Source organism: Saccopteryx leptura, chromosome 13 (assembly GCF_036850995.1).
Source record: "Saccopteryx leptura isolate mSacLep1 chromosome 13, mSacLep1_pri_phased_curated, whole genome shotgun sequence".
Classification (NCBI taxonomy): domain Eukaryota; kingdom Metazoa; phylum Chordata; class Mammalia; order Chiroptera; family Emballonuridae; genus Saccopteryx; species Saccopteryx leptura.
The window spans coordinates 15,489,443-15,514,755 of NC_089515.1; the positions used below are offsets into that span (position 1 = coordinate 15,489,443).

The 25,313-nt window shown below is 46.6% G+C and overlaps 1 protein-coding gene across 31 annotated transcripts in view; it reads right to left on the reverse strand.

The window, feature by feature from the left end:
* Positions 1–25,313, reverse strand: part of TCF7L2 (transcription factor 7 like 2) — a 200,515-nt gene that overhangs the window by 21,059 nt on the left and 154,143 nt on the right. For 26 of the 31 annotated variants that reach the window (XM_066355856.1, XM_066355857.1, XM_066355853.1 and 23 more), the window contains 3 exons: positions 5,950–6,082; positions 2,759–2,861; positions 609–695 (listed from right to left, as the gene is read on the reverse strand). In XM_066355856.1, coding sequence (XP_066211953.1) covers positions 609–695; positions 2,759–2,861; positions 5,950–6,082 — 323 coding nt within the window. The remainder of the gene's footprint in view (positions 1–608; positions 696–2,758; positions 2,862–5,949; positions 6,083–25,313) is intronic. The other 5 variants (XM_066355854.1, XM_066355842.1, XM_066355840.1 and 2 more) reach the window with 1 other exon arrangement.

Below are 25,313 nucleotides of genomic sequence, written 5' to 3' on the forward strand. Positions count from 1 at the left end.
TGGGCTCAAGCTGGTGAGCTTTTGCTCAAACCAGATGAGCCCGTGCTCAAGCTGGCAACCTCGGGGTCTCGAACCTGGGTCTTCCGCATCCCAGTCCAATGCTTTATCCACTGCGCCACCACCTGGTCAGGCTCACCTGCATTTTTTAGAAAACTTAAAATCCCCTGTGTGACTCACCTTATATTTCCATTGGCCAGTGCTACTTTAAAGAGGGGTGTCCTTTCTTATTGATGCTGGAGTCTGAATTTTGAAAAGACCAATAACCTTTCCTCAAACTCTTCTTAATAAAAATTACCTCCACCCTTTCCTTCCTTACCCGGCATAGGGCAACAGAGAAACAATACTTCAGAGAAAGATCTACATGTTCTCACCACTTCTCCCTGCCTTCCTAAACTCTTATAAAACTTGACCTCGAAATTGCACAATGTACTTGGGAAGTTCGGAATAACTGCTCAGTCCTTCCTAGGAGGAAAGCCTAATGCTAGATGGGTCTTACACCATTAGAACCTCAAGTGGGCAGCAGTGCTGGGACGGCCTGGCCAGGAATCTAGAAAACTGTGAGAAGTCACCCAAGGCCTTGGTCGAAGGCTGGGGCTCTGGGAACTCACCTGGACATAGAAGCGTTGACGGTCAGAGCAGTGGGGTAGGGGTGGCGGAATCCTCCCGTCGTGATTGGGTACACTGGCTGACCTTGCCTGCAAAGAAGGGGGGTGCAAAGTGAGAGAGTGCCACCAAGGGTGGGGGTGGGGAGAAGAAAAAGAAGAAAAAGGAGAAGTTCTCTCTGCACAGTAAGCTTTATTCTCATTTGATCAGAACAAAAATCTTGGGGATTGTACAGGAAGGATCAAAGGGAAGAAACACAGAACAATTTGAATGCCATAAATCTGATAGGAATGGCTAATTAAATTTTATAACCTCTGCTTATGTCAATAGAGACCCTCTCCCCAAGCTGAAACTAGGTGTTTTGTTATAATAATTAAAGGCGAAGTCTCGCTTGCTTTAATGGAGCCATCACATTAATTGAGGGCTACACATCCAAAGGAAAACAATAATGAATGTAAATTTATACCAAAATAAAGTACAGTGAATCAAAGGACTTCAGTTGCGCTTTGGGCCTCTTTCGGTATTTAGATCTCGGTGAGAAAACATTAAATTAACAGAGCTTAATTTGTAGCCTTTTGTCAAATTAACAAGTGTTGACAAGAGTTACCGGGGGGAGAGTCCCCAAGAAGAATTGTGGGTAACCAATAGACAATCACACCTCATTACAATAATTAAAAAATACAGCAACATGCAAAATAGCATCCTCATGAAAGACACACAACTTTTTCTGACAAGAGGATTGTCTGAGTTGGCTATCCCTTTTTATCTAGCCTTCAAATATCTCCCCATCAGCTGAACAGGGCAAGTGATGACTGAGAACTATTCAAGAAATGGCCCCATCTACTGAAGAAGAAATGGGATACAAGCTCGCATTCACGGTCCAATGTCTGCCTTCCTCCCCCCAAATTAAGGAGAAAATAATAAACAGACACTACACTCATGGTTGGTATCTAGTATAGTTACTATCTAATACAAGCTGGGGTGTTTTTTTTTTGTTGTTGTTGTTGTTTTTTAATAAACAGTGTAGAATCTGATCAACTTGTGAGATAATGGTAGAATGGGGTGGGGGTGGGTCGCTGGAAACCACTCCAAAATCCTATCTTCTTTAGAAAGGCTGTCTTCCCAAGACCCAACCTTGAGCGTTTTACCAGGATTTATTCTTGATAAGAGTCAACAAATTGCTCTGTGTTTTTTAAACAGTAGAGACCCATACATATCACACAGATGTGCAGAAATATTTATACATACACAAAGACATGCAATCACAAAACACACATTATTACATGCACGCGCGCACACACACACACACACACACACACACTATGCTCATGCTTTAAAGGCCTTTCTACTCTGATTTTAAAACACTTTTTAAAGTTGTCTGAGGGAGGTTAATGGGTGGTACTGTCAAAGCATGACAGGGTGACAGAAGGACAAACTGTCGAAGGCGGTTTGATGATCCAAGCAGGCACTGCCGGGAGCTGGGGCCAAACATCAGGGAAGCCCCACGTGCTGGAGTGAGATTCCAGCTGCCCTACCCCCAACCCTCATCATTAGGGGAAGCATGTAACATGCAGAATCTCAGAGAGATGCTGGTTAAATAACAGGGAGCTTCTCAAGAGACAAAACTTTCCACTGTTGGTGTCAACCTTGAGAGTCATGGCCCCGATGGGCTTGGGGGTTGAGAGGGTGTTAGAATATGACCCCCCCCCTCACCCCTGGAGTTCAAAACTAGTTTGTGTCTGTTGCCATTCTGCTGTTGCCTCAATCCAATGACAGGACTCCAGTTTGGGCTGCCACCAGCAGAACAGCCATGATCAGCTCCACGGGGTAGAAGCCCTCAGTAATTTCTGTGATTCCCAAAGTACTTTAGGGGCACCTCATAGAGACGAACCTTAAGTCTTCGGGGCCATGGGTTCAGAATGCTAAGTTCCAATACCCTTTTTCCTGTGTAATCCATCAAATGGCTATTGGCCTGCCTCTCTCCCACAGAGCCCCTCAGCAAGCACCTTCCCCAGGCCTCCCCGGCCCCCCACCTTGCCCTCCCTCCCTCACCAACCCCGTCTTCTACAACATACACACACATGCATGCACCGAAGAAAAAATAAGCATGCCCGTGTAAGAAACAAAAAGGAAATTAAAAAATGGAACTCCTTACTGTGGTACTAACCATCCTAGCGGATGGGGGATCTGTCCTACGGTGCCAGGTGATAGTGGATAATACGGAGATATATCTGGAGGGTGCGGAGGCCGTGGGATTCCTGGGGGAAGAAGCAGCATTTTAAGTACAAAGGAGGGACAGAAGGAAAAAGAAACTATCAAGAGATGGGAACAGGAAAAGGAGGAAGGGAGATATCTCCACTGTCTAGAATCCTAGCATGCAGTTCTTTTCCTGATTATAAACGTTAAGAGCTGTTGGTAAATTTTCTCTCCTTTTTCCTCTATCTCCGTTTGAAAAGTTGGCTTATCTCATTCTAGATCAGCAGTTCTCAACCTGTGGGTCGCGACCCCGGCGGGGGTTGAACGACTAAAACATAAGGGTCGCCTAAAGCCATCAGAAATCCCCGCCGGGGTCACGACCCACAGGTTGAGAACTGCTGTTCTAGATGGATCTATACACTAGATCAGGGGTCCCCAAACTACAGCCTGTGGGCCGCATGTGGCCCCCTGAGGTCATTTATCCGGCCCCCGCTGCACTTCAGGAAGGGGCACCTCTTTCATTGGTGGTCAGTGAGAGGAGCACAGGATGCGCAAAGCGCGGTGTCGCTCACGTACAGTACTACTTCCAGTGACACGGGACGCACGCATCACGGCTCCGGAAGTGCGTCATATCACTTGTTACGGCTAGCAGTGACAAATATGGAACCGGACATTGACCATCTCATTAGCCAAAAGCAGACCCATAGTTCCCATTGAAATATTGGTCAGTTTGTTGATTTAAATTTACTTGTTCTTTATTTTAAATATTGTATTTTGTTCCCGTTTTGCTTTTTTACTTTAAAATAAGATATGTGCAGTGTGCATAGGGATTTGTTCAAAGTTTTTTTTTTATGGTCCGGCCCTCCAGCGGTCTGAGGGACAGTGAACTGGGCCCCTGTGTAAAAAGTTTGGGGACCCCTGCACTAGGTAAACGCAGAGAGACTCAGAAATGCCATTTTGGCTACTTCTGTCTCCTGTGACTGGTGTAATTTAAAAAAATTTAAATAAAACTAAAGGCCGTGACATCTAGTGGGTGATTAGGTCATATTAATTCCTTTTGCCTGCATGACTTATCCCTATACTCCCCTTAATTCTAATGACTTAGCTGCATGAGAGTTACTTTGGTTTCTGACACACTTTTTGAGTCATGGCTTTTGACTTCTTTTTTAAAAGTTACCTCCTCCAGAATGTCTCCACCCCAGCCTAAAACACGAGCTGTTGGGGCAGCTCACCAAGGCGCCACAGCATCTCATTCAAGGAACAATCTGAACCAAACCCATAGCGAGATGTTGGGAAACCTGGTACGCTCCATTTTAGGCAGGAATTCTCTAAAAAGTGCTGTTTTTTAATCTCCGGTCCACTAAAAATTCCATGCAGTTCAGCAAAGGAGTTAACCACCTTGATGCTGGGTGAAGATTATAGACCCAATGATTACAGACTCTATAATCTTCGCACATCAGAGTGGTTGACTCTTTCACGGACCTGCACGAAATTTCTGGCAGACGGGCAGTTCAAAAACACAGCTCCAAAGGACAGTCACCGGTGTGAGTGAACCCCACCTGTGGACCAGGTAGTGCTGAGTCACGGGGGCTACGGGCCCTCACAGGCCGGAGGGCTGAATTGTGCAGGTGCGGGCCAGAGGAGCATTTCTGCATTCTACGCATTCTACGGTGACATCCAGTAATGATTTCGCGGTTGCTGGGAGCGATTCTGACACTGAGGAGCTGGTCTCCGCCACAGGGCGGAGCCAAAGGACCCTCCCATGAAATTCACGTGGTACTGAGGGTAATGAGTACTGCGTGTTCCTGGGTGAAAACTATTTCTTTTCTTTTCTTTTTCTAATTCATTCAGGAAGCTTTTAATCTGTAAATTAAGTCTCCCTGGGTGACATTTTCATGCAGACATCGCTTTCTCTCTATTACAAAAACCAAACAGATTAGCTGGGCTTGGACCCTACACCAAGCCGTGCACGCACTTGAAAGCATGTTCGCAGAGGGAAAGTCAACAGTCCGCAGACGTTAATCATATGTTTTACGATAACCATTTAAAAGCTATTCCCTGTACTACCATTATTTAAATGAGATGTTGCCGCTGCCATGCGCTCCTGGAGCCTGGGGCCGGCTGGCAGGCTCCTCCAGCTGGGCAAGCCCGGCTCCATCCAAGCAGCACAAAGGGGCTCAGAGGCCGGTGAAAACCAGCTAATGTGTGGCTGCTTTCAGGGGCAGCGAAGGCCGCCTGAACAGGCGGTCCACCTCTGCCCAACTCCAAACAATTCCCTCTGACAAAGTGACACAAACAGCCATTTTAAGTCCATCCTGCTAATTAACTAGCTGGGAAGAGAAACCCCAGTCAGCAAGAAACACCCTGACCTCAGCTGTCCTCCCAAGACTACCACCCCACCCCCATCCCCACCCCCACCCCACCCCGCCACCATGAGCAGTGGCTAGCTGCCTGCTTTATATCTCCTAGGTTCCCTCTCTCCTCTTCGGAGAAAGTAGGGATGGGAAGTAGGGAACAAGGATAAAAAAATAAGATGAGGCTTCTGCCTGAGACCCTACTGGTTATTGGATGCTGCAATGAAGAAACCCTGGGGTTCGGTTTTCACATCTGTAAAATGGGCTTGAGAAGACCCAGGGTGTTATAAATCGGCACAGAGAAGGCGAAGCCCAGCCATGCAGTTTCTTGAGGCTGCATCAAAAAGTCATGCCAAGCGACTGTAGTCCTTCTGCCACCAGGAGAACCAAGGCTTTGGGGAGCCACGGCGTTAGGGCTCTTGTCCTCTCAAGGGGCTCAGAAGGAGCCCATGGGACGTCTCCAAAACTATTACCACCTCCAAGTCTGTTTGAGGCTCTGGGAGCTGTAAGCTACTTCTGAAAAACAGAGTAACTCACAGTCAGGTTCCCAGGACAGCCCCCTACCACGGGTGCCAGGGGCCTGAGGAGATTGTCAGTGCGACCAAGGGACTTCCGGAAGAGTGAGAAAACTGGTCCCTCCACAGGCCCTGGCCTCCCCCAAGGATTTCCTTTTCAATACCCAGGAGAGGAACAGGGGCCCCTGCCCACAGCCCCAGCCAGCCCCCTCCCCGCAGCGGGTCCTCTGGTGGCCCGGGACCAGCACGCACGCCCTCTGGGCACCACACCCACGGCCTACCTGTTTTGGGGTCTACGTCAGCTGGTAAGTGTGGAGGCGGGTTTCCTGGGGTGAAGTGTTCATTGCTGTACGTGATAAGAGGTGTGAGAGGGTGGACATGGTGAGGGTGCTGCACCACGGGCACTTTGTTCGACTGTGGGGAGGAGAGGAACAGAGAGAGGCGACATCAAGCTGGGTCCCCAGTGGCACAGGGCCCGTGGGCTCCCCTGACCACACCCTCCCATCTGGGTTTTATAAGATGCGCTCAATTCCGCCCGTGGCCCTGGCTCAATCCACGTATTAAAAATAACAAGTATTTGTGAGACAGCTCTCTGGGCAGGTACATTTCCATTTGTACCTCCCTCACTGAGCCTGGCGTCTCAAATACCCTCTCCACCCTCCCACCCCCATCATGGAGCCCAAGAGTTTGCACTTTTCCCCTCGGCAGCTAAATCGGAAATGGGCACTCTAATGTCCCAGGCATAACTGCGTTCCTGCGTGTGGTGGGCTTCTCCTACCCCAGGGCCCCACCAGAGGGACCTTCCAGAGGCAGGCAGGCAGGCTTTGCAGGGGACTGGCTAGGAAAACCTCCAGGTACAAGAAACCGGGCAGGGCCCAAATCCCACCCACCCAGCCTCCTTACCCACCCCACCCACCCTGCCCTTTAGAACCAGCGGGGCCGCAGACCTTCACAGCCAGCACGGATGAAAAGCCTCACTCGTAGCCTGGTTGGGAGTGTGAACTTTATCAGAAAGCTCTAAACTGCCAGGCAAGCACCTGAATATTTTATGCAGATTACATCAAGCCTGATTCATTAGGAATTTCATTAGGAAGTCATCAGGGAAATCTAATAAATTAACTGGATGATGATGAATTGGGCTAATAAAAGGTACGCGTTTTAGAAACAGGCAGTTCTAGAAATCCAAAGTATAAGCGTTTTCCACGTGTGGGAAAGGTGGATAGGAGGGGAGAAGCAGAGGGAAAAGAAAAGCGTTTTTAAGATTTTTCTAGTTGTCCTGACCCGATTGCCCCAAATGATTCTCCTCTCCTTCCCCTTCCCCACTCTCCCCCCACCCTATCCCCCTCCACGATGCAATGCCAGAACTTAGCCCAGCAAGATCACAAAGAAAAAAAATTAAGCTGCAACAAGCGAACTACTGGGCCATTTACTGAGAGTAATCCAATTGCAAAAAACCCTATTCCCAATAGAGGATTTTCACTAAAATCCTACAACAGGGACATTTAACCAGATTAGGTACCAGGGAAGATAAAGAGGCTAGTATTAGATGATGAATGGATTAGAGTCAAGTTTCATTTTAGAACGTGTCTTCATCTACTTTTATTACTTTTAGGAAGGCACAACTTGCATTAACATCAAGGGAAAGGAACTGCCTTAAAAGAAAAGAGGTGAGGTCCTAGCGCGGCTCACTAGCGCCTCTCGGGTTCGGGGAGCACCAGGCAGGCAGTTCTCCACACAGTTTTCCTGTCTTTCGTTGTTGTGTTATTTAAATAGGTGAGGGAGAAAGGGTAAAACATAGAGTATTTGCTGTCACAGTTGATTGTGGGAAGGCATCTTTAAAAGGTGCTTCTAACCTTTTCATGAGTATGTTTGGGAAGAAAAATATGGCCTTCTTGATATTCCAGGAATAAAAAGAAGGCCAATCCTTCCAACAGCCGGGTTTAATGACGCGTAGAGACAACTGGACACGGGAGAAAGCAGCTGGCTAGTTGCTCAGAGGAGCCTTGTGTTGTGAGTTACCGGTTTGCAATCATAGCACTGAGATTCAAAACACCAAAGCAGAGGGAGTGGGGCTCTGGAACCCGGGAACACATCCCTCATTGGCAGCCAGGAAGGTCTGGGCAGGCCAAAGGCGGCGAGAGAGAGGCCAATGCCCCAAGGCTCATGGACAGGCACCGAGGGCTCCTAGCAGACCGCTTCTGTATAGAACAGCTTGAAAAGTCACCACCAAGGAACTTCTGGGTGGGGAGGGAAGAGACAAAGGTAGAGGGAGGAAGAGAAAGGGACAGACACAGTCGTGTCCCATGTCACACCAAGAATTGGAGACCACTGAGAGGAAAGGGAGAGGACTGTTTCTGCCTTCCAGACATTTTCTCTCTGGCTGGGGAAGCCCCACACCCACTGAAACGAAGGCAGGCAGGCCAGTTCCAGAGAGTTTGCAGGGGGTGTAGGAAAACAGTGGGACCAGAGGGCACAAGCACAGACAGCCCAGGGAGAAAGATGGCGGAAGAGCTTCCAAGGAACGAATGGGCAGCCACACAAAGGAAGGAAGCAGGTGTATGAATCCATGAGTGAGGTGGAAGGGCAGAATGTGGGCGGTGACATTCGCAAATCTCAACCTCTGGCAGAGTTGAGTACTTCTCAGGACGCTTATCACAAATTCAGACCCCTGATCCTAGGGGACCCCTCAGTAAAGACCTGAGTCAGCAGGTCTAGACTCAGGACCCAGCATGCTGGATCTGCCAACCGAGCGCCATAGGCGACCCTCCTGTTCTGCCATGATCCCTTGACCAGAGAGCTACACGGGCGCAGATAAGCACTAAGGTTATAAGAGACTTGTGTGCTAAGCATCAGTCAAGTCCTAGTCTGTAAGAGAATCCACAGAAAGACGGGTGAGCACAAACCCTACCCCAGGGTGGTTTGTTACTCTTGTTACTGTTATTGTTAGGGAGAAGCTGCCCAAAGACATGGCTTTGTCTGCAGTACAAAAGTGCAAATTCCACAGCTGTCTTTCAAGCAAGGCTAGCAGGAAATGAGGGGGAAATCTTTCACTGCTTGTCTGACAAAGAATGAAGACAGCAGTTGGGAAAAGCGGTGGAGTTAATTGGGTGTATGCAGAATTTAAAAATTAACTCTCCCTTCTTCTAAGCTCTATGTATGAACAAAACAAAAGCTGGGCACCCTCAAATTCCTTTGCACACCTGAGCCTAGCCAACTCATTTTTTTCCCTCTTCACTCAAAACTCTATATATAGCATGGGGGTGGTGTGAAGGGGATGTCAAGTTTTAACTGGTGCCTTTCGGAGGGAAAATAGACATGGTTCTCTTTTGTGATCATGACTGCATGCCAGGCAGGTCATTATGGAACAAAATACTCACAGTCTCTCCAGGCTGACTGGTTCCCAAGCAAAGCAGGAACACAGTGCGAGATGCAAACACCTGGGTCTGCCTGAAGCTCCCATCGGGCCTGCCTGTCCCTGGATCGCTTTTACAACAGGAAGATGTGCTGCTCGAGAATGCCCATGTCTCTCCAGCTCAGGGCCTCACAGTCTTTTCTTCCCATGCTGCATCATGGCCATTGCTGGGGTTATATACGTACTTTTCTTGGTCCCACTGCAACTAAGTTCCTTAAGAACAGGACTATGTCTTCTAGAACCCTGTGTCCCCTGTCATGCCCACCCCGTGGGAGTGATGAGCACAATCTCATAAACTGCATAAAAACCCTCAAATTGCAAGTACGAGTATTACAAGCAGAGAAGACAGAGTCAACCTCACAGATCCATTTCAGCCAATGACAGCGCTCTTCACATGGAGTCTACGCAGAATCACAGCAGAGCTGGTAGGGGGTGGGGGCTTCAGAAACCATCCAGCCTACTGCCTTGTTATCACAGGGCCGTAAATGGTTTCAGAGCCCACCTGATGCACACGGAGACCAAGGACGTATCTGTGAATTTCAGACCGGGTTTCAATTCCACTACCAGACTAGTTATGCAACTTCTCCCTGGCCTTCATTCTAGCTCTATAAAACACCAGATTAAAAACTGGGTCTACCTCAGAGGGTTGTTGCAAAAATTATGAGATCGTGCCTATACGGCGCTTAGCACAGCGCCTGGCACACAGCTACACAAGCAATGCAAAGGAAGCGCTGCAAATACCACCCAGTGAATACTAATGAAGGGTGTACAATGAAGAGGACGTCCACGGCCCCGCCCGTCTCTCCTCATGACAGCCACAGAGGACAGGCCGCTGCGGCCGGGAAAGCTGATTGCAAAGGTAAGGGAGTTCCATGCGGGGCGAGAGCGTATGGGATGTGTTGTAGCCACCCTTCCTCAGGTGCACGCCGCCCTTCTCAGAAATGTGATCTTTAATTAAAAAATATATTTCAGGCCCTGGCCGGTTGGCTCAGTGGTAGAGCGTCGGCCTGGCGTGCAGAAGTCCCGGGTTCAATTCCCGGCCAGGGCACACAGGAGAAGCGCCCATCTGCTTCTCCACCCCACCCCTTCCTCTCCCGCAGCCGAGGCTCCACTGGAGCAAAGATGGCCTCTGCCCCAGGCGCTAGAGTGGCTCTGGTCGCAACAGAGCGACGCCCTGGAGGGGCAGAGCATCGCCCCCTGGTGGGCAGAGCGTCGCCCCCTGGTGGGCGTGCCGGGTGGATCCCGGTCGGGTGCATGAGGGAGTCTGTCTGTCTTTCCCCGTTTCCAGTTTCAGAAAAATACAGGGGGGGGGGGGGAATATATATATATATTTCATTATCTCTTTTGTAAAAAAAAAAAAAAAATCATTTTTTTGTGCTAAGTAAACAAGACTGGCACAGAAGAGTTGACTGTTAAAGAAACACAGTTCGAGATGACCATGATCCTCCCTGAATCAGGGTGAGTGCCTGATACTGGTGAACACAAAACCACCGAGCAGGAAATGCCCCTCAGACTTCCACTTCCTCTTCGGACAATTCCTACTTTTACACAGACCTTTAAGAACTAGGTTCGAAGCTGTATCATCCTAAGAAAATTCAGAAATAAGTACTTTTCTCAGGAAAGGGACATAAGATAACCTTCCAGAGATGCACCCAGCAAACCTAAACTAAAGCAACTATCTACACTCCCAGTGTAGAACCAGACAAACAGTCTGAAATACGTATCTCCCCCGTTCATCTTCCTACAGACTCCAGGGTTCAAGACAAGCACCTGCAACATAAAACCAGGTCACTTCCAGGTAACTGCTTTATCTAAATATGAAACATGGCTTTAAAACTATCTGTGGGGACACAATCGTTACCCTCCAGTGATAGCTAACAACACGCAAGATCACGGTGGCGGCCGTCACGGGAAGCTACTAGGAGACCCGGTGTTACTGGTGTTTAACTCTTTCACAATACGAGAACACGAGGACTCTCTGAGCCACAAAAACGGCAGACCTCCATGAAACAGTCCACACGAGCGCAGGGAGCTACGTCACAGCTGCCCGCATATATCTGTACCACCAGCACAGGAAACTCGCCTACGGAACCAGCTAGAACCCCTGTCTAGATGATCTGAGGGGAGGTCAGGGGGGACAAGCACTGACCATTTGCTGAAAATCCCCAGTTAACACCAGCACAAGCTGACCGCGGCCACCCCTCAGTGGAGCCTGGGCTCTGCACCCACCTCTGCGTTGAGTGTGACACACTCTATTCTATTAAGTCCTCACAACAAACCTATGAAGTCGTTGGCATATGTTATTAATCCCACGTAGCAGGTAAGGAAATCTATCCTGAGTCACAGGCCCTGGAAGATGGCATTTCCAGGCCTTGTGTGCTCACCTGCCTGCTTCCACCAGCCCGACTATGTCTGCAAGGACTGGCACAGGGACGGGGTCACTGCTGGGCAGAGGGAGTGACCTGCACCCCACGCACTCAGCCTGGGCCAGTCTTTCCAACTGGACACAGGTACCTCTGGACATCCAATGGGAACTGTCCCCAACCACCCGACCTACCAACTTCTGGAACCTAGACCACCCCACCCCTACCCAAACCCCCCAAATTAAGGCTGGTTCCAGGCCCCTGCCTCAGCCAAGGCTTCCAACATAGGTAGGGCTCCACGTGTTTTTACAAAAGGTTTGTACAGCACGTGGCTGATGGTGGGAGGCAGGGGTGTGAAGACCCAGAAGGAGATGTTTCTGCTTCTCCAATGCAGTCAAGCAGTATCAGGCCCCGGCAGGATTCTGGAGACAGAAACCCATTATGTTGTCAGTTCCAGCTGACCGGAAACGGAAAAAAAAAAAAAAAAAAGTCAGTTAAAAACCAGAACCCATTAAATAAAGTAAAAAATATCTATTTAAAAGGGACCCAAATAAATCCTCATCTGACTTTATATCATTCGGGCCTTTGACTTTCTACCTGGAGAAATGGCTGTTACCCAAAGTGAAGCCTCCTAGGTTCTGTCCATTAAGCCAAGCCCTGTGGGTTCTGAGCATGGAATAGTTAAGTTATAAAGAAAGGGCCCTGTCCCAGCCCTCAAAGAGCACAAAGCCTTTCCACCTGAAGTATTCATCCAACTATGGGGTAAAGTGGAGGGGGGACCTCTGTGGCTGACCTTTGGCCTGTTGAGAAGCCCTAAGCATGGTGTTCTGCAGCTTGGCCAGGCCATCATTGTGGCCAAGCGCCCACACACACCCATCTCAACGCTGCTCATGATTTGGGGGCTGGAGGGTGACAGGCTGATTCCAGCACTGGATCCCCCGGCTAGTCCTCCTCTAACCCAACCCCTCGACCTCCCATGACTGTGGGGAACCCGGAGGGAGTGAAAGCTAGCCGTTCACCTCGCAACCTATTAATCAGCGGAAGCTGAAAACAAATAGAGCCATTGCTAACCCTGGCCTCTCCATTGGCCCTCCTCTTCAATGCTCTCCTATGGCTCTCCCTTTCTGCAGAAGAAAAATGGGGCCAGAAAGTGCCTTTCCGAGCCCAGGACAATAAAACGAAAGCAGCACAGGGGCGCATTCATTAGCCCTCTCTGCACCCCAGGGTGGACATGGAAGGTCTTCAGTGGTCAGAGGCTACCAGCCCTTCCGGGGTCTGAGATCGGCCTCAGGAGGGGACACTGTTCACTCCAGATTTATATAAAATAGGGGTTTGTAGCTCATCTCTAATGCATGTTTCAAACGCCGCTGACTACGCTGCACCAAGGCCGACGGCGACCAGCAACACAGTAACATGTTGCTGCATGTCCCCGGAACCCTGGAGCTCTGGGGAAGACGAGGCGCTGAGGATGAACGAGGGGCCGCTTCTCACTCATCAACCCCCCCTGGATGACTCAAGTCGTCCTGTTTATTTTTCCCCAGATGATGTGCTGGAGTGTAGGAAGGTCAGTGAAGGGAAGCCTCCTACCGCGATCGCCCGTTACCCCAACAATCAGCGACCGCTTCAGCAGCCCAGAGCACGCCACGTCACGAAGTCACAGAGCCATCTGAACCCAGGCCCTGCACACACGATCCCAGCTGCACATATCAGGCGTGCATCTCGTGGCTTGATCCTGCACACCTCCTCCTACTCACACAGAGTGAAGGGCGGCGGCACACTTCCACCCTTGGCCAAACGGGTTTCTTTCATCGTTTTACTCTGTCACTGGAGTCGCAGCCAGCGAGGACCCATCGAGGGCAGTGCCCAGGGTTTGCTCACAGATGGACAGAGCTCCTCTCGGAGGCCACGCCCCCAGCTAATGCTGCTCTGTTTCCCTAGACAAGCCTCCTATTGATAGCTACAGCACTGCTTGTTGAAAATATTGAATAAAAAAGATAAAGCTTCATGGGCTTCAGTTGTGCTTTGGAGAAATGAGGTGGTTAAAAGAAAGGTCTGCAGTGAGATGCAGGAAAGAACCCACCCACCTCCACCCTCCACCCTCTAACTTCAGCACTCAGCCGACATCCCCTGGTCAGGCTACAAAGTTACAGGTCTGTGATCTCAGGAGCCTGACACTCCGGGGGGGCTACTTATGTGTTTTGTAAATTATCAATGGCTGGCTCCTCCCCCTTCCCCAATCAAATCCATTTAGACAGCAAGAAGGGGAAAGAGAAGACTCTCCGTGCCAGCTCCAGCATTCTGCCGACTCACGGTTTCCCGCGTACTCAGAGAGGCATTAACATTCTTCTCGCAGGGAAATGATTGAACAGGGCAGGCAGGGAGAGAATAAATGTGCAGTCAATTTCCATCCAAATTCTCACACACACATGCATATACACAGAACTAACTCAAACCATCCTAAGCCCTTAGTCTTTTTTATTTTTTTGGTCCCTTAATAATATAACAACCCAGCTGGTAACACACCAAACAGACTGTCAAGCATTAAGGGTCTTGGGGGCCAAATTCAGCTCTTCTTAATGACCTTTTCTTAATCCTCAAAAAGGAGGGAGGAGGGAGGGGTTGGGCCTGGAGGTATCGGGGTGGCAATGTGGGCACGGATGCATGGGGGGGGATTTAAACCTGGGGGGGGGGGGGGGGGAGATGTGCTCCAGCTGCCCGGCTTCGTGAGCGCAGCGGCCAAGGCCCAGCCCAGCCAAGCTGTGCTTTCACAGGCTCTTGAACAATTACTTCCAGTTAAGTTCATTAAACATAATTTATTTCCACTCATTCTCATTTCTTCTCCAATAAAGAGAAAGCATACTATTGTGCTCTCCTCCCCCAACTTCCCTTCAAAGCACTTGCAGGCTGAAGCCTTGGCCGGCCCGCCCGGGCCAGGCTCGCCCCTGACCAGTGAGTTCCCAGGGTTTTCCTCCTGCTTGCCTCTCTCCAGGAGCGAGGCCACCGAGTCCCCACAGCCTCCCGGATGTCGCGAGGGGGGTGGCGGCACCACGGGGGTTCTGGGCTCTCCTAATCCTCCGCCAGGTCGCAACACTGCCAGACCAGCCACTTCACCCCTAAGAAATTTCCCAGGAATTTTCAATCTCCTCCTTCCCGCAAGATCATTTCTCTCCTACTTGGAAATTAAATGATTAGTGTTAACATAATCAATCTTGTTAAGTGTCCAATGTGCAGAGAAAGTTTGGGAATTGGGTAAGAGGTTATGGCTGTTTCTAGGAGAGCAGATTTTTAAAAACACCACCAGGAATAAAGCTAACCTATTCCAAATGAAGAAATCCAAGAGCTCAAATTGAAAACAACGTTTAAAAAATAATGATTTCCAGGCCACTTCCCCCACCCCAGTCCCAAATACAACAGCCCCAAATCTACAGGATCCTAAAATAATGGAAAGGAAATCACCAATTTTGATTTAAAGTAAATTTTAAGTACATAATGGTTATTACATCCTGGGGATTTTGGGAAAGTAGTGAACAAAAACCTGATACCACCTTCCTAATTTATTTACAGTGAGCAGCTGTATAAAAATGACTTTACGTTTTCATATACACTCTGTGCCTAACTTTTGGATTGAAACCTTTAGTATTTGAAATTCATGCCTGCTAACACGACGTGGGACAGAAGCTCAAAAAGCAGCCATTTTCTTGAGAGAGCAGGTACCCTGAGAAGAGGGATGACCACCTTCATAAGGCCCCAAATCCACAAATGCCCAAATTCTGATTCCGTGGGAATTCAGCAAAGACGGGCTTAAAGGGGAAGACAGTGCACATGCAGAACTGCATTGTTCTTTCTATCTTGTCCTGTCAATGTCCCAAACATGGGCCATCCCTAACGGACATCCACAGCCTCCACAATGGCACACGTGAAAAGGACACGGAGCTGGGACAGGGTGAGGGGGACACACTATTGCTGCCCCTCTGTTCGCAAGCTGGCGAGTTGGAAGTTTAAGGTAACAAGGGAATAACCCAGGCAAAGTTCATTTTTGTTGTTTTTGTTTTATTTTGTTTTTAATCCTCCAAAGTGTGTAAAAGTATGTAATCTGGAGGGCATGTCAGGATTTCATCACATTCCAAAACATTGCAGAAGGAAAGAATTCCATTACATAGCTCGGCCAGGCCCCCCCACCAGCCCCAAACCACAAAGGGGAGGTTTCCCTAAGAATATAAGGTTGCAGGCTCTGCTGCTTCCAGAAAATGCCAACGCAGCAGCCTGTTGTGACCATACAGAGATCACAGTCTCTGTCTCATTGGAGTTGGGAAGTTACCCTGTGAAAACAGCTCCCTTCCTATGAGATACCAGGAATGGAGGCTGAACCACCACCAAAGCGGCAGGACCAGGATTAAGTAACCCAAGTAATTGGAATAAACGAAGATCTGGAACCTTTCAGCAATCTCGAAAATGGAAAGCTGTGCTGGGTGGGAAATCGCCAACACAACTTCTCCGGGTGCAGTGCCAGCCGGCCGTCTCCGCCCCACAGTTCCGACAGGGACACCCTCGCACGCTGAACTAGAAACCTGCGTGCCATCGGAAAGGAAAACCACGCCAGACATCCGTCACTGCTTGGCTAGGGGACTCACCTACCCCTCTGTGCTTTATTATGACAGAGGACTTCTCATGATTTTGAAAAAATAAAATAAGGACTCTTACAGCTTGTAATATGTATATTTCATTCCTTCTTCTCCAAAATAGCAGATCTAAGAGCTGACAGATCACTGCAAATGTTGTGTTAGGCCATTCAACAACAACAAAAATAATAAAAGTAATAAGAAGGGTAATTAAGGCATCACCTCCAGATTCAAGGGAATGCCGTTACAGCTTACGTAAAAGAGTTTGACCCGACAGTTAACTGAGTGCAATGTATCCTAAACCCGAAATTGGTATTGAAAAGGCCTTCTTCCTAATTAGGAACAGCTCAGGGGGCTGTCATTAGCCTCTTGCTCAGGTTTCCAAAACACATTTTATATTAAGTTTAGAAAATACAAACACCACAAAGCAAGACTGTAGCTGTAGCCCCTAAAAGGCCAGCATCTAAATTTGGGATCGAAAATAAATACAACTAAAGACAGAGCCACAGAAAGTCAGCATTAAATATGAAACCAAAATATACAGTTTACACAAGCGCTGCTACTGTAAAAACCTTACTGCTCCAAAAAAAAAAAAAAAAAAGTTTTGAGCTTCGAAAAAGTACATATGAGACAATGTCATTTTCCCTTCCCTTTCCTCCAATGGAGCCCACCCTGGTGGGTGAAAGAAAAAAGCATGTATCTGTTAGAAGAAACCCCAAACCCACCACCCGTTTCCAGACTCCAGCATCCATGCACTTGAGGAGCCGGTCTCCGGTCTCCGATGCTATATAACTGTTAAGATTGTGATGAAAGTCAAGCTTTCTCTCCACCCCATCTTTTTTTAACCCTTTCTCCCCCTCCCCCAAAAACTGCTACGAAAAGCACATCATGAAAGGGCACAGCTTGAGTTGACCGTTTATTCCCGTTTTGTTTTGTTCTTTTCTTTCCCAGTGTCTGAATTTAAATTTAAAAAAAAAGCAGATGTTTAATGGCCAATACTATGAGCAAAGACACAAACACACACACACATACACTCACACCACTACTCACCCAGCAATTCAAATTGAGGTGCCAACCGCCCAACTGCTGGAAGAGAGAGAACCCGGAGGCCCCTGCGCCTCCCTTCCCACTCAAATATTCCATTCCCACTAAAATCGCATCCCTAGGGTACATGTAGCTTTGGTTTTCTTTCTCTCCACCTCACAAAAACTTTCTCTGTACCTTCAAGATGGGACTGGGCCAGCTTTTTTTTTTTTTTCCTCCTCCCTTACTGCTTTTCTCACTTTTCTTCTTCCTCCCAGCTTCCCCTCCCTTTATTCCTTTCACTTAAAGAGCTGGAAAAAAGCATCTTAAAAGATGGACATAGCTCCAAACCTCTGCCCTGGCAGGAACTCCGAACGCGCGGCGTTCTCGTTCACATTGCCTGTAATTACTCTGTTAATTTTTCCCCTTCCACATACATCCCTCAAAAAAACCGAAACAAGAAAATAAAAGCAAAACAAAAAGAAACCTAATAATTTAGTTCGACTGGTTGCAGACAATATATTTTTTTAATTGTTTTTAATTTAAAAACGGCTTCTAGTGTCTAATCTGTACCAGTACAAAAATCCATGAAGGAAGGGGGAAGGCCCATTTTCCCAGCCAGCTCAGGGCACCTAAGCGAAGTCCCCTCCCTCACCCGTTACCTTGGGCAGCAGGGACAGAGCCACCGCTAAGAGTAGCTAAGAAATTACGGTCAGCCATGAGGGAAAATGATCAACCGAAGGCAGTGGGCAGGCACTTTATCTGAAGATTGTCAAATCCCTCAAAACAAATTTCTTAGGGAGAGGGCTGCGGTGGGAGACAGGGAGGGAGGAGAAAAGTATATTTTCTTGTCACGGTGACACGGAAGTGACACTTGGTAGGGCCTTGCCTGACACACACACACACACACACACACACACACACACACACACACACCCTCTTTTCCTTCTAGAGTAAGAGACCATGCCTGAATGCATCTCAAACTGACCTCTTTGGGAACAGAAGGATGCAAGCTTCCCGTGTTCACTGGCATTCCAGTAGTTGAAATGCTAGCTTGCTTTTTTGACTATTGAGTTTTGTGAGATTTCCCCAGGAGAGAGAGAGAGAGAGAGAGAGAGAGAGAGAGAGAGAAGGCAAAGGCTATTATTCCCTGAACCCCACAAACCCGACTTACTTTTCCTAGGGCTCTCATAGGATCCAGGGCTGGGTACATTTGTGTGGGTTTAACTTAATTGGAGTTGAGACACTCAGACATCACAGCCTGAAATGGTCCAATTTTACAGGAAGGAGGGGAGTGTGGGAGGGTGGCAGCTCCAGGAGGGGTTAAAAAGACAGAAGAAAGTTGCAGAGGACAGAACTTGCCCAGAATGCCTTTCCTGTCTGAGTGTCAAATCATTTCACCCTCTTCAAACGCACGCGCGCGCGCGCACACACACACACACACACACACACACACAACTCCCATTTACAGGCAGGTAAGAAAACACCTCTGCTGCCCACACAGGATCCTGAACCTGTCTGGCTTCAAGGAAGACCAGTGGCAAAGGTTTCTTGAATTTTTTTTTTCCCCTGGTGGCAGGAGAGCTAACATAGAGGAGGAGGTGGTTTTAATTTATCAACCCAAATGCCCAGATGTTTACCTCCAAACCCACCACAGAACTGTTGTCATGATGTTGGTCTTTAAGTAATCTGTTAATACACCGGACAAGTTAATAACCTCATCCCATCCCCCCCCCCCCAAAAAAAACACACAAGGGCTGGAAGGGTTTAAACATAACAAAAAAAGGTGAGAATTCTTAATTTTCTTCTTCGTTTTTTAAAACACTGCTCTGTGGTCCCTCTTTCTGGACTTATCCGGCCTTCCTGTGTTAAGTGTCAGGCAGCAATCTTTAAGGCCCTTAATACCAAAACAAAACCCTGCTATTTCTCTTTACATAGCGATAACAAAAGCAATGAGCTTCAGTTTGACATGTAAAAAGCCCCAACCACACAGCCCCCTAATTGCCTCCCCTCCCTCTATTCACAGGGACCACCACACTCGACCAGCTGCCTTTGTCACACATGCAATTTCTTAAGTAAACTGCTAGTTCCCTCCCCACTGATGGACAGCTCCCAATCATTCAGCAACAATAACTTATAAAGTGCAGCCAACAGGATGGGCAACTTCAGCTTGGAATTTATTTTCTGGCTTTCTCAAAAGACAAGGAGAATCAAAACAGCAAGATGAGACAATACATTCCAGACAGACCTCCTCCCCCTCCTCCTCTTTCTCCTCCTCAATCAAAACAGGGAAATCTCGTGAATTCCTTAAACTAACTCCTCCTAAGACATTGCTTCCCAATATCTGCTGTCCCATCGCTCTGAACCCAGCCAGACCTCAAGGTACCCCCAAACTTGTCAGAAGTAGTCCCACGCTTAGAACATTTCCATAAAACATCAGGAGCTTACCATGATGTAAAGTAAAAAAAAACAACCAAAAAACCCCCAGAAACAAAACTTCCCCAAATCAGCGAGAGAGAGAGCAGGAGAGAGAGAGAGAGAGAGAGAGAGAGAGAGAGAGAGGAGGAGAGCAGGAGAGCTTCCTTTGCTTTTAGCATGAAATTACAATCATGTGGAAAAGAAATAAAGGCAGCAGGTCCCATCCCTTAATACGCAAGGGGCGTCCACATCACCAGCAAAGTTTTGCATTGTTTTAAAAAAAGAAGTTTGCAATGGGAAAAGAGAGAAATGGGCCTTGGACGGAAATACACAAAAAGTAGAAAAATGCGGACCCTCCAGGACAATATTTGGGGGTGGATAGGAAAGAGGACAGCCAGGAAGGTGGAGCGTTTGAGACTGCGACTTGGTGGGCGAAAAGAAAGAAACCCCCTCCCCGCTCACTTCCGAGTTTAAGAATGATACTAAAGCAGGTTTCTATAGTAACGGGCTAAAAGTTTGGAATAAAAAAATTGTGTCATTTTCTGTTTTTCGTTGTTGCTGTTGTTTCTTTTCTTTTTTTTTTTCTTAAAGGGGGAGTTAACAAGGAAAAAGACCCAGTCCCTACTCCATAGGGAACCTAACCAGTCAAGGGGCATCAATCTTAAAGTTACTGCAAAGTGACAGCAAGCCTTGAGAAGACTGAGCCCAGGAGCATGCAATGGTATTGGACAACGGGGACGCGGCAGGGCAGGCGCAGGATGCGGCGGTCCGGCCACCGCGCACCCGCCACCTACCCGCCCCGCGCGGAGCCGCTTACCATCTAGAGCGGGATGCGGAGCTCTCCTTCGCGCCGCCGGCTCGCGGGCATGCTGCCGCGCGCCCCGATGGCCGCCCGGGGCCCGCGCCGGCCGCGGGCTCCACTGGAGGGCAGCACCCGCCCTGCAGCCGCGCGGCGCACCCGCCGCACAGGGGAGCCGCGCACACCAGCAGCGCTGCCAGACAGGATGCTCACGCACAGTTCCATTCACAGAATTATCTCGCTTGATAGGGAAGGGCACAATAACTGGGATCTCCCCCGATTCCACAACAACCCACCCCCCAAAAAAGGGAGGAGGTGTTTAAAAAAAAAAAAGGCAGGGCTTTCTTACTTTTTTTTTTTTCCACCCTCCAACTCAGCATTCAATCAAAAGAACAAAGCCTGATATTTTGTTTGCCGACTTGGCAAACATAAAGGCAATTTCGAGAAGTTCACCTAAGTTGGTGAAAGTAATGCTTTGCAGTTTTCCAGTGAAGTTAAGTTTTAAGAGCTATCTGATGTCATTCAAAGCCGGAAGAGGGGAAACTGGCTGAATTTAGATAAAGTTAGAGGACCACTTCACTCCTAGGTTTTGTGTTGTTTTTTTTTTTGCCGGCTAAAAGTCCCTCAAAATTCTTGACAACATCCAGAGCTTAATTATCTTGCTGAATTCTTTTTGGGGGGAGAGGGAAAATACAAAAGCCAAAATAAACCATTAAAAACACCAATATGTAAAAGAATTCAGAACAATTTACTGTATAACATTTTTCATGACTAACTTAAAAAAACAAAAAACAAAAAACAAAAAACCTACCGAAACTTGTGGATGTGTTCTTTAAAGCAAATGGTCCTAACACATATTAAACCACCGCTGCGCATCTTCTAAGCATAGTAGGAAAAAATGACTATTGATCTTCAAATAGCGATAATTGAAAAGATCAAAAAGATTAAACAAAATCAAGAATGTGCTGACTTACCATGCTATGCTTTTTTGTTGCAACTTTGTAGAAATTTCACTCAAAGAAACTGCATCAGAGGTGTCAAATTTTTTAGCGGACTGTGATCGTATTATTTCCGCAGCCCTGCCTTCCAATGCTTCAGAACTTTTTTCCCTTTCTCTTTTTTGTTTGTGGTACCTAGCTTTTTGCTATAGACTTTAAAAGCCTTCAGCTCAGCAAACCAGCACAAATTATCTTGCCACCTTGCGCAGCTCTGATGCTTTGGCCGCTAACTTTGGAAGGCCCTTTACTACTGCATCAAAATTAGCATTGTCAAAGCAGTTAATGAATATTAATATTGTATTTGTCATTGGAGCCAGCCCGTTGCTGAACTCCGAGTCATCCATCAGGGACAAGATTAAGAACACAATTATTTCTGACTGACAGGGACCAAATCTGCTAGAATTTTTTTTTTTAAACAATTCGGGGGGAAAAAACCCACAATATCATCATCTTAAGGTGTCTCCCAAGAGACTAGGAGCCAGATTAATACGCTTTTAATGAAGTAGAGATCATTATGTATGAAGGGGAAAAGAAAAAAGATGTACTATTCAAGCTATTTAGTTATGGTGGCGGCTAGAAATTTTTTTTTTTTTAATGCAGACGGCATATCTTTTTCGACAGCTGTCCACATTTTATTCATACTGTTCTAAAGAAAACGACGACTTTTTTTTTCCCTGAAATCTTTTCCTTTTTAAAAAAAGAACAGAGAACGAGCGATTCGTCCCATCTGGGATAATTTTCCATGTCTTCACTTTTACTGCAGCAGCTCAGAAAGACAGCACGGTAAATAATTCCTACACAAATTTGACAAGAAACACCTTCATCAGCTCAGCTCCTTCCACCTCTATTCCCCAGATTCCAAGCACTGTCTCTCTCACTTTATTCAGGATGAACCATTACATTTACAGACACTCTTAAGTTCCCTTTAACAGTGACATCTTTCTGGAATAAACACACACAGGAAACAACTCAACAAAAATGCCTGCTCACAAACACACCAGAACCCGCATCACCATTTCAGAGAGAATAGCCATTATGACACTTCTGAGGAACCAGGGCTATCTGATTTATGGTTTCACGAAGTTGAAATGGAAGTTTCGTCAGAAATTACACTACAATAGAAGCTTAATGAACTGAGCCACCAGCCCCGTAGCAGAAAACGTCTTACAAGGTTATAAAAACACAAAACTCTCTCTATAAAAATAGGCGAAAGACTAACTAAAATGCATTAAGTTTAAAAACTTGCGGCTTACCTGGCATAACCAATTTATGTGAATTCACCAACATCATTTCAATATCTATATCTATGTCATGCAAAGTTATATCACATATGACTACCTTATACATACACACCCAGAGAGATATATATATGGCGTTTTAGGAATAGCATGCTTTGTGGGCTTGCTCTATATAAATTGTCTTCGAGATGGTATTTCCATCCCCCTTTTTGTATTTTAAATGTGGTAAAAAGGCGAGAACTAAAAGGGATAAAATGACAGATGTGATGGTTAATCTACCCAATGAATCGTGGGGGTCTAGGTAAAGCCGTAATGGCCACTGAGCTAATCTACAACACCCACTGACCACCCCACTGGCCTTCTAATACCATTATCAACCCTTAGATGAACATTCTAAATTAGAGTTTTGTTCGAAAAGGGTGTGAATCTGACCTTCGATGCTGGGAAGCCGGCGCTATAAATACAGATGGAAAAGTTCTTAGGGAAAAAAAATGATTTTAAAGGTTTCTACTTTCTCGTGATTTGCATCTTTGAACTCTGCATCTTTACACCCTCCCCTTTGCACGCGCGCGCGCACACACATACACACACACAAAAGCCCACTCTATCCCTAAATCCCCTCCTGCAATAGCCACTGATGTCATCTCTACCACACACCCCACACAATGTTTATGCTTATCCCGTAAGAAGAACCATTGAAAACAAAGAAAAATCTCAACATACGTACAAACATCCCCCTTTCGGCCCAATTTTCCTTCTCTTTCAGTTTAGCAGTGCCTTTACCCACTGGCTCTTTATGTCCAACCACACATCATAAAAACGTATCGTATCATAAAAATGGGGAGACTTCAGACAAAAATCATATAAGGGCGCGAAGACAGAGCTCAAACAAGAGTCCCATTTGTTTGTATGCACATCAAGTGATGCTATGAAGAAAGAAAGAAATTTGGGGCTAGCACTTCTCTTGAAAAGCTCTTTTTTTTTAATGGATCAAAATGGACTTGTATCAAATTATTATTGCCTAAGTATTATTCACTTAAAGAGATATTTCCAACGCCACATTAAAAAACAAACAACAACAAAAAGCACAGCATAGCCCCCTATGATGTAAGCATACTTTCAAAGCTCCCTTCAAAAACCACAGATGCGGTACGCTTTTCCCCCAAATCAGCCCATAAAATCTACAGTAGTCCTTATGCAAATTCCCACCTTTATTTCAGAAAGTTGTGTGCATGTGTTTCCCCCAGCACAGGTCATAGGTTTATGTATAACAAACGCACATATGTGCAAACACGTAAGCGTGTGTATGCAACTAAAGGTTTTTCAAGCATAGACTAGCTTCCTTCCAAATAACCCGAGATGTCTAAATTAAGGACCCCTTTGCTTTATCAATCCACAGCTTCCCCATTCCTGGCCAGAGCCTGTCTTTTCTGGGTCACGGATAGATCCGTCATCTGCATCTTGGCGCACTCTGTACCGGAGTTGTTAATAGGCAGCTTTCTCTGCCTCTCTCTCGCCTTCCCCAGCATGACCGCATCAGCACTAGTATCAAATTAACTCTCCGACTTTGAAACTTATTGATCTGCTATTAAGACACCAGTGAACTTGATGAAATGAGTGCTGTAGGTGCAGTCATGACTTCAAAGTCTAGCACAGCCACATAAAGCAAGCGCCTTTGATCCTAACTCCGATCTACTGAGGGTTTAAAGCCCAGCTCTCCCTAAGCTGCCCTCGCTCTCGTCATGTCTGATGTCTCACCAACTAGTGACTTGATAATGTTAATAATGCAAATTTTACAAATGATTTTTACAATGGCAAGATTAATTATATGAATTGATGCTTCTTTCAATGGGGGTGTCTCCACTACTCTCCCTAAGCCTCAACAACCGGAGCGATTGTGATGGCTAAGACGGGGCCCGGGGAATTCTGCACGACGTTTGACTGTCTTCCTTCACCTTTGCATTTTGCACTTAAAACTAAACATTCTGCTAATGATCTTAGGAATTTATATTCTATAATTCTCACTTCCTAGTAAATAGAAGTCATCTTTTTTACATGAGATTTCTGTGTTTGTATCACGGGTTAGTACAAAAATCCTTATTTAGCTGTAGGATTTTTTTCTCGAGAGTTATGGCAAACCCGCAGTGAAGATGTATGTGGGGTTTCAGACCCCCTGTTATTTTTTTCTATTAGGAATTATTAGAAATGGGATACAGTCAAGAATCAGAATGCACTACACAGAATCCGTGACGTAGAAATTTAAATATTCATATCCCCTCTCAAGCTGCCTAAACTAAACTTTTAAACCAGTAATTTATTTTATCACCAAAGAATATGTCTTTGGGTATAATTTCATAAATTCCTTCAGTAAATACTTTGAATCAGGGATATTAAAAGATTTCAAATTCAAATCCTTTCTAAAAGGAAAGACCATAACAATTCTCCATCTCACTGAGAAGTCTGGATTTAAATAATGTGAAAGATCAGGATAGTACAGGCTTAAAAAATCATCTTCTGTATAACCAGACCAGCAAAGTTAAAGCAGGACTGCATTTTGATACTCCAGTGAAGAATCAATATCTGAGAACAAACTCTTTGCCAAGAGGTTATTCTCTGTACATGTTGGTTTTGGACAGAAGAATGTCAGCAGTTCTGAGCCAAATGCGCTCTTACTAATAGAAGCTTTATGCATCCCTTTTGATAGTTCAAGTTCTTATGTAATGTTTCTGTTACTGCTGTTTTAAACCTATTTTATTATAGGAAGAAACGAAGGAG